At 52.4% G+C, this 9,248-nt stretch overlaps 1 protein-coding gene and 1 long non-coding RNA gene across 3 annotated transcripts in view; one reads left to right on the top strand and one right to left on the bottom strand.

Moving 5' to 3' along the window:
* Positions 1-591: 591 nt before the first annotated feature.
* LOC125166007 (uncharacterized) lies at positions 592-3,644 on the bottom strand. The gene is made up of 3 exons (XR_007152310.1): positions 3,523-3,644; positions 2,566-3,415; positions 592-986 (listed from the first exon to the last, which is right to left on the bottom strand). It is a non-coding gene; the product is annotated as an uncharacterized LOC125166007 (long non-coding RNA).
* E2F3 (E2F transcription factor 3) overlaps positions 3,407-9,248 on the top strand; it is a 77,945-nt gene continuing 72,103 nt past the window's right edge. For both annotated transcript variants that reach the window (XM_047859591.1, XM_047859590.1), the window contains exon 1: positions 3,407-3,876. In XM_047859591.1, the coding sequence (XP_047715547.1) occupies positions 3,487-3,876 (390 nt within the window). In that variant the 5' untranslated portion in view covers positions 3,407-3,486. The remainder of the gene's footprint in view (positions 3,877-9,248) is intronic.

The raw sequence follows: 9,248 nt of genomic DNA, 5'->3' as shown, positions 1-9,248 counted from the left end.
CTCTCCGCACCTTTCCTCTGGGCGTCTCTTGTAAGGATACAGGTCATTGGATTTAGGGCTCACCCACATCATTCGGAACGCTCTTACCTTGAGATTTTTGACTCAATTACATCTGTAAAGATCCCTTTTTCCAAATAAGCTCACAATACAGGTTCCAGAGATTAGGATAAAGACGTGTTTTTGGTTTTGGTTTTGTTTTGGGGGGCCACCATTCAACCAGCTACCCAGGCCAACTCTGCAACAACCAGCTGTTGGGGGCGACCGTCAGAGCAAGAGGAAGGCGAGAGCTGTCTGGCTCTCGTGCTGGATGAGCCTAACCTTCAAGGGAAGGTCAGGAAGGCTCAGACTTCGGAACCAGCCAGAAGTTAGCCACTAACAGATGAAGTGGGTAGTGGGATGAGCGGCGGAGCTCACTTTATTTTATTACCCGGAACTTCTGAGTCAGGATGCTGTAATCCCTACTAATCAGGACACGACCGTGCTCCCACTCGGGGACAAGCCACGCTGCCGCAGCATGTGGACGTCCAGGGACAACAGGAAGATTGGAGGCTGGGAGTCAGACTGGACGACACAGAACTGCAAACCGCACCATTAAGTAGAAGCATAAATAGCTACCACTTACTGAGCACCTGGTATATGCCTGGCACTTCACATTTATTATCGCCTCTTTTCATCGTGACCTTGTAATATGGGTCCTGCAATAGGGGTTCCCACTTACCATAGGAGAAAACAGGCTTTTAAAGATTAAAGTTATAGAACCAGTAAGTGGCAGAGCTATAATTTAACCCCACATCACTCTGGCTCCAAAGCCCATTATCTTTCTATGAAAACATGCTGCCTCTCCGCAAATCAATAGACCTACCTCTAATTTTCGCGTCTCGTTTTCCAACACCTTCTCTTCTCTCTTCGGACCCTTCTCTCTACCACTTCATCCTGGGGTTCACCCCATGTTGCCATGTCAAAACGTTTGTTTTCTACCAAATGCCCTGCATTAAAAAATATAACTTGGCTAATGTAGAATAAGTATTTCAAGGCTTTCTAAATGAGAATCACAGGTGTGGCTCTGGATTGGGAACGTTTGCTCCTTTGTGATCGGGCCGTATTCATCTTGGCGTGACCACCCGTGGGGAGCTCTAGCAGGGATTTTGGCGCTCAGTTCCAAATCCGGGGCTTGTCTCTAATCTTAGAACTGCGGGTCCCCTCTTTCCCACCACCGAATGCGTGCCACCAGTGACGTTTTACAGGTGGTATTATCTGAGTAGTTATAGCACTGGGTTCCTCAGCAGGGACCCACAGTGGAAAGCTACAATGATGGAACAAGGTCGAGGAAGCTGCTGATAACACTACGCCTCTCGTCCAACCAGGAACTGATGCTCTTCGAGTACCACCTAATCTGCCCTAAAGGTTTTATGAAGTTTTATGAAAGAGCATCCATGGATGTTTGAGTACTAGGCCGTGTCCTCCACTAGCTTGCCTCCTTGCGCACCTGAGCCGGGGGCAAGCTTTAACAGTACTTTTTAGCTCATTCTGTTTCAACCTAGGTAACAGGACTGAAAGTTTTAAGAAAGTCCTAGCCTGGACTGACAGATCTAGTCAGGCCTTTCCTAAGACTGAGTATGTGAGTTTCTGTAAATTCTTATTATTAATAACAATAATAAAGTTTTGCAGATGGGCTTTAAGGATCTCGGCCCTCATCACCCCCTGAACGCCAGCTTAGCAGCTATTTTGTACAATTCTCAGCGACTGGAATCCTAAACGATGACTAACTGACGGGTACACCTTTCCCCACAATCCTGCAGGCGTTCCTTTTCCTGTCCTGTCTCACAGAAGCAGTCTTCAATTTTAAGACCCACGAATAGTTGGCATCAGTACAGAAGTCCGTTTGACAGTAACTTAATAGACTTCTGGTGACAAATTCTAGTTTACTAAAAAAAAAAAAAAAAAAAAAAAAAGAAAGAAAGAAAGAAAAGAAAAAGAAAAAAAAAAAAAGAAAGAGAGAGAAGAAAAAGAAAAATCTTTTAAAATGTTTCCGAATAGGTCTGTGTCGTTGCGTTTGCTTTTAGTCAGAGAACTTGGTAGGAAACCGAGATTGTAAAGCGCTTGGTGGTGCCTGGGCGTGCAGCGTTTGCTGGGAGTAAGACGTCATCGTGGGAAGCGTGTACTTCTTCGGATTACTGCTTGGCGGATTAGAAACCTGCAGATCAGTCCCAGGTTAGCCTTGATTAACTGCCCTGGGTGCTTCTGGGCCAGTGGGGGGCGGGGAAGGGAAGGGGGGTGTCTGCCGGACTCAAAACCCATACTCATGGTAAGCTTTCGCTCAAAACATTTCAGAGTTTAATTTTTACTTAAACCCAGTCCCGGCTAATAATGAAGCTACCAGGAATCATCTGGAATGCTAACTAAACTGGTGCCCGCAGTCACGTCAGTCGAACCTTCTGCCCCCACGATCCCTGTCTGCCCACATGCTTCTGTCTATCAGGCTGGGCCTCGGGATCAGCTCTCGCGGCGGCATTGGTTGGATTTCAGGAAAAGAGAAACCCACGATTTAAAGGGCTCAGTTCCCACCTGCCAGGCATCGTCCGCATGGTCCAACTTGCCTTTGGAACATATTTGGGAGAATCTCCAGCTTTCGTTCATCTATTACACTGACTGGCCAAAGGGAAGAGAATTCCCGCAAGTGTCCCCTTGGTCACCTTGACAATTTCTAAAAGCGAAACTTGCGCTCCAGACCGTATTGACACTGAGTCTGCGGGGCGCTGAGCGCCTGCCCAGGTCAGCAGCCCCCGCCCGGCGTGCGGGCGGGGACCGGGCGGAGCTTGGACAAGGCGTGGCCTTCCGTGGGAGAGAAGGAAAGGCTTTTGCCCCACCTCCTAAAGACCCTGCTCTCCCTTAGCCAATCAAGGAGGTCTATGCAAATGAGGCCCCTGTCGCCCCGGTAACCGTGATGCAAGACAGCCAATGGAAACCAGCCAGCCGCGGCCCTGCGCCACGATTGGGACTTAAGTAAGGAGCTAGAGGCCCAATGGGCTGTGGGAACGGTCCTCGGCGGGTTGAAGGGCGGGGATATGCAAATATGGTTTGAAAAGCCGGCGGGAAATCTGAGTTTCGCGGGAGGACCTTGGCGCGTAAACCGTATCCCTTCATTCATTGTCAGCAGCAGCTTCCTGGAGCCATTTTTCAGCTGCCGGCCGCAGCACCCGGGCTGCCGCCGCCGCCTCGCAATCCGTTGCATCGGCCGCCCCCGACGCCTCCATCCCCCCTCGGGGCCCGATATCCGTGCGGCCGGGACCCTCCTCTCTCCAGAGCCCCGATTATTTTTGGCCCCCGGTGCCCGTGCGGTGCGGAAAAATAAAAAGAAACGAGACAGAAGGGGCTCGGAAGCGCCGGGCGGGGAGGAGAGACTTGGAAACTCCGACTGCAAATAATAAAAGAAATTGAAAACAATACATTAATATACCATAGCAATAAAAAGAGCAGGAGCGAGAGATGAGAAAGGGGATCCAGCCCGCCCTGGAGCAGTACCTGGTGACCGCCGGGGGTGGGGAGGGGGCGGCTGTCGTCGCCGCCGCCGCCGCAGCAGCCTCCATGGACAAAAGGGCACTGCTAGCCAGCCCCGGCTTCCCCGCCGCCGCCGCCGCTGCCGCCCCGGGCGCGTACATCCAGATCCTCACCACGAACACTTCCACCACCTCCTGTTCCTCTTCCCTCCAAAGCGGCGCCGTCGCCGCCGGCCCCCTCCTCCCCAGTGCCCCCGGCGCGGAGCAGACGGCCGGCAGCCTCCTCTACACCACGCCGCACGGACCCTCCAGCAGAGCCGGGCTGCTGCAGCAGCCACCAGCGCTGGGACGCGGCGGCGGCGGCGGCGGCGGCCCTCCGGTAATGCCCTCCGGTTCCCACCGTCCCCAGCCCGGGCGGGAGGTGGGCTCGCACCGCGCGGGGTGGTGGGCGCGCTGCGGGCCGCCCCGGGACGGCGCAGGGCCGAGCGTCGCGGGCCTCGGCGGCCGCCCCTCCAACGGGGCTTTATTGTTAGCCTCGTGCACTGCCCCCCTGCGCCCGGAGGCCGGGGGGCTCCGCCAGGCGCGCGGGGCAGCGGGGATCGCCTTGGCGCGGACCACGTCAAACACTCCGAAACTTTTCGCGGTCCCCCCTTCTTTTCCTGCACTTTTCCCTACCCCCACCCTCCCTTCCCCTCCAACTCGAAGCTTCCTCTTTCTCGGGCGTAGGAAGGGGTCACGCCCCGGATGGAGAAGGGGGTGGGGGGGGAGGGAGTAGTGAACTGGGGAGTGGGGGACTCTGGGGGCTGGAAACCGGGGGGACAGTTGGGGTGATCGCCCCACCCCCTCCGCCGGCCTCAGAGGCCCGCTGGCGGCCGGGGGTCCCTGAGGCGTGCTCGGGGCGCAGGGGCTCTGCCAGGCTGCGCTTGACACATTTTGGGATCTGGAACTCCCGGCAACAAAGGGGTGGGGGAGGCGGAGAGGGGCGGCGGGGGAGGTGGGGCTGGAAGCCGGGTGCGAGCTGGGGCGTGGGCTGTCTGGGCGCGAGGGACCCGCGGGCAGGCGACCCGGCCTGGGCGCATCCTGGCGGTGGCAGCGGCGGCGCCCGCGTGGCCCGAGCGCCCGGGCCTTCCTCGCCGGGCCCCGGGCCTGCCCTTGACCCGCCTCTCCCCTTGCCCCTTCCTTCCCCGCCCTGTCCCCCTCCCCGCCCCCCGGCGACGGAGGGCGGGGGCAGCCGTGTTCCCGTCCCGCCGGCTGGGTCTGTCCCTCTCCCCGGGACCCGCCGGTGACGTTTCGCACACGTGCGCGGAGGACGCGCCTGTGACTGGGGAGGAGGCGGCGGCGGGAGGGGGCGCTGGAGGGGGAGAGGGGGGCACCCACTTCCTCCTGCTCGCCGGCTCCCTGGCCTGGGACGGTCCCGGCGCCCTCGCACCCGCCCCCGGCGCGGCCACCCTCCCTCTGCTCTCCCTCACCCCCCCCCCCACCACGGGCGCCCGCCCTCGCCCGGCGCCGCCGGTCTGCTCGGCCCTCCGGGCCCCCTCTCCAGCCGGCCCCCCCACCTCCCCCGGAGCCAGGCTGGTTTCGGAAATGCCCTTACAGCAGCAGGTTAGTGACCGGGACGGCTCGGGGGCTGCCGCCGCCGCGGGGGGCACCGGATTCTGTTAGGGGCTGGAGCCGTGGGGGTAGGCGGTTGAGCGGGGTTTTGGAGTGGGAACGGGGGGTTGGGTGCTTGAGGGAAATGAGTAAGCAAGAAAAATCTAAGTAAGTAAATGCCCCGGCCTCCGGTTCTAGGAACCTCGGGCCGGGAGTGTCCGCCCCGGGGGGTGGGTATGGTGTTTACATGTATCTTTTTCTAGGGGGCCGATGGATGGGCGATTGAAAACCGGAGGGGGGGGGTGCTTCTCGCCAATGGCCGAGTTGAGCTCTGTTTTCTGTCTTCTTCCCTTGTGCTGGAGGGGGAGGGGGGCGGGTCAGAGGGTAGGGTGTCTGTAGGATTCCCAGGCCACCCGCCACCCCCTCCCTTTGTCCCTGTAATTTATAAAGCGCCTTTGAGAGATGATTTAGGTCAGTATGCGGCTTCTCTTTTTGTTGATACTCGAAAGAAGTGTGGCCCGGAGGTCTCTCCCCTTTCTCCTTTTTCTCCTGCATTCCCTTCCTCCATGGCTCCTGTCTTCACCCTCGTGGTGAGGCTTGGCCCTCACGAGGCTGGCAACCAACGAGAGTCAGATAAATGGTTGATAAATACCAGTCGTTGACCTCACCTTGTGTCAGTTCCAAATGGGTTTGTTTTTTGGAGAATCAAGATTTTGCAGGGGTCTTTAAGAAAGTCAGCACATAGGCAGCACTTGGGGAAATGAGACGGGTCTTGGAATAACGAAAATTTCTTATTCCCATACTCTTTCCAGTTTCTCCCATGGCTGGGTCTTAACTGCTTTCCAGCCCCAGAGATACTTGCTGAGGATGTGTGATAGTCTCAAAGAAGCTCCTGGTTTTTAGTGACAAGGGTCTGCCAGCAGGGGGGAGATAGAGTTCAGTACCTACTTAGACACACTGTATCCAGTATGCTGGATCTCAGTCACAAGAATATTCCATGCTTTTGGCGTTAAATACTGTTACTTGACCTGACCTAAACATGTTTGGATATATTTTAAGCATATTGGCCCCTTACACAGTCGTGTTACTATATCATAAACTTAACCGGAAACAACCAGCTATTGACATAATTCTTGCATTGGATTCAGACTTATGGGAGAGTACTTTTGACAATGGGAAGTTATGAGACCACCACCAGATTGCTGGTGGGTTTTTTTTGTTGTTGTTTTGTTTTTTATTTTGACTCTTAGCCTGATCTTGGAGCCTCCAAAACTTGTCTAGCCAAACTTCCCTGGACTTCATTGTATTGAAAGTGTAAAAATTATCCTCACTGGCTTCCAAGTTCTTTCAAAACTTTATCTTTTTCGCCATGAGATTATTATTCCAAAGTCATGGGCATTGAACGTGAAGTGTGATTTTCTTCTTATCCAAATTGTATTAGACTGTGATTCCAGTCTTGAAATTTTGTTGATCTTCTTTCCCTAAACCGGGAATGACAGCATGGGGATGGCTGAGTGATTGGCTGAGCACAGAGACCATTCAAACACTTTGTGTCCAAGAAGAGGTTGAGAATTCTGTTCGGGAGGCCAGAGTTGCAGACCCAGCTGGTTCTAGTTCTCAAGAACATCTAAGAACTTAACGGGAGCAGATCCTCACCTTTTGGGGAAGAAAATAGGAGTACTACCTTCCTGGCCAAGTCGCCTCTTATCACTTACAGGTTTCGTGCTCTTAGGCAAGTAACTTAATTCCTCAAAACAGTTTTCCTCTTTTGTAAAATAGGAACAACAGCAATATTGCCGTTCGGGTTTTTTTGAAGGGTTAAATATGAGAATCCGTGTAAAACGCTTAGCATAGTGCCTGGCGAATAGTATAGATGCCCAATAAAACTATGATCCAGAAATAGTACTTCTTTTATAACTTAGAGCAATTGTATGGGACCTCGTGTACAGCCCTCCTTTGTTGACATGTGTGAGTAAAATGGTTACGAGTTTTCTAAAGGGATAGGTCATTCCTTATACCCAATTAGTCTGGGTTTTTAAATCCACAAAACATGGCTGTCCCAGCAACGGATAAAACGGGAGCATGTCAGTAGGACAGGAATATATAGAGATGGTGTTGAACTGCCTGAGCATGATCTTGTGCCTTGGGTCGTGATAAATGTAGATCAACTCATCCCCACTTTTTTTTTGCCTGGGCTCCGCTCCTCCCGTGACGCCACGGACCTGCTCACTTTTGGGTGCAGTCTTTGTGTGGTGGCGTTTGTAGGACTGAGCTGTCCGTCGTCACCAGGTCAGAGGCACGCTCTAGGTAAATTCGTGTTCAGATGGTGAACTGTTGGAAATGGAAGAACTGTAGAGAACCACAGAGGAGCTATTTTCTGGAGCAGAAAGGACTTCATCATTTTCTCCCTCGTGGATGAAATGATTTCATCCAAGGCCTAGAAAATTTGGGATATATTAATGCAAGAGACAGTGGCCTTTCACATCTGATTTAATTTAATCCAGTCACAGCAGCCTGCTGATTACACTTTGGGAAAGAACCCACATGCTTGAAATTTCTGTGTAAGAATGGAGGAACCATAGACCATGTATATAGCCGGGACTGGTTTTTTTCCTGTGCAAGTATAAAAGAAAAATGCTGGGTTCCTGTGGTTCTATACTCAATAATCTTGCTTCTGCTGAGATACATGATTGATGCCAAGTTTAAACTAGGAGAGAATTTTTAGTCGCTACATACCCCAAAATGGAAGTTTTAATATAATGCGGTGCCCAGACGCGGGCAGTGCAAATAGCTCCACTATAATCAGTACCAAGGGCACCACTCTAATCATCCTCTGAGACAAAGCACCCTCAACTGTGGCCCTGTGAGCTAAGGAACCCAAGCTTGCAAACAGGGAAGGATTTTTTGTCGTTGTTGTTGTTTTTCTATAAGTCGTCACCTTGGAAGAGTAGATTCGGAGATTAATGCTGCTCTGTGTAAAGCTGCCTTGAAAACAGAAAATAATACTCAAAGCTTAGACCTGAATAAAAAGCAGCACCTGCAGATTTAGAGGCTGTGAGGGGAAAGTTGCTTTTATTCTTGTTTTTCAGAGGTCTGATGCAGTAGTTTCCTTTTAACTCTTCTGTCTTTATTGCCTCCCTAGAGATCTACCACCCACCCCTTTAACCCCTTTCCACAGGACTGGGATCCATTTGGCAAAGCTTCAGATAGTCTGCGTTCATTTTCTGGCTGGTTTTCTGATTTCATGGGATTTCCTTGTCTTCCACTTAGCCGGGCCAACCAGCTCCCGTTCCTTCTTGAACCACCTATTTTCCCACCAACGTTTTGAAACCAGGATGAGTGAAAACCAACACTGGCTCGCGCTCATGATACCCAGTCCTGTGTCGGTGCCCGCGAAATCACCCCCAAAGTGTGCGCAGCACAGAAGTAGATTCCGGTTCTTAATCAGATTCTCTGTTTCCATTCAGTTTTTAAAAAGGAACTTTTCCTGAATTCCTTGAGGTAGGAAGTATGCGGTTTAATGCATATTTTCATGCTTGTTCTCAGCTTAAAAATTGTGTTGTAGGGACCATAGTTACAACTGCTAAGAAGCCTTTTTTTCTACTAATCATTTTTCATGGGACCAGGAAGGGACAATAACTGGGAAAGCAGTAAATATAGGAAACCACTAACGGTATCTCCTTCCTCCTACTCTGATCCTCTCGTTGGCTTCAAAGAGTGACTTGGAAAATGTATCTTAACACCAAGAAAAGTTACACAACAGAAGGGCTTGGAAAAGCAACAGCAGAGATGGGGACGGGAAGCTCGTGTGTGTGTGTGTGTGTGTGTGTGTGTGTGTGTGTGTGTGTGGTGGGGGGTGGGGAATACAGAGGGATAGTGCACAAAGGTTTGCTCCAGTAAGAAGGAAATTGGTTTATTTTCTGTTGTCACTTTCGCTTCAAACACTTCCCTCCCTCCCCGCTCCCTCCACAAAGCAGTGTGTTTTTAGAACTAGAAGAATGTACAGGTTACAAGATTGCATTCTCAGCCTTCCCCGAGCCCTAACGGGGGGCAGTCTTGGGGCCATGGCGGCCACAGTCATCTACAAGACCGCTTTGAACAAGAAGAGATAACGCCCATTGGTTGCCAGAGTTTATCATGAGGCCCGTGCGCTGTGCTTTG

Source organism: Prionailurus viverrinus, chromosome B2 (assembly GCF_022837055.1).
Source record: "Prionailurus viverrinus isolate Anna chromosome B2, UM_Priviv_1.0, whole genome shotgun sequence".
Classification (NCBI taxonomy): domain Eukaryota; kingdom Metazoa; phylum Chordata; class Mammalia; order Carnivora; family Felidae; genus Prionailurus; species Prionailurus viverrinus.
Note: the sequence above shows the minus strand (reverse complement) of the source record. Positions and strands in the feature narration are given on the sequence as shown.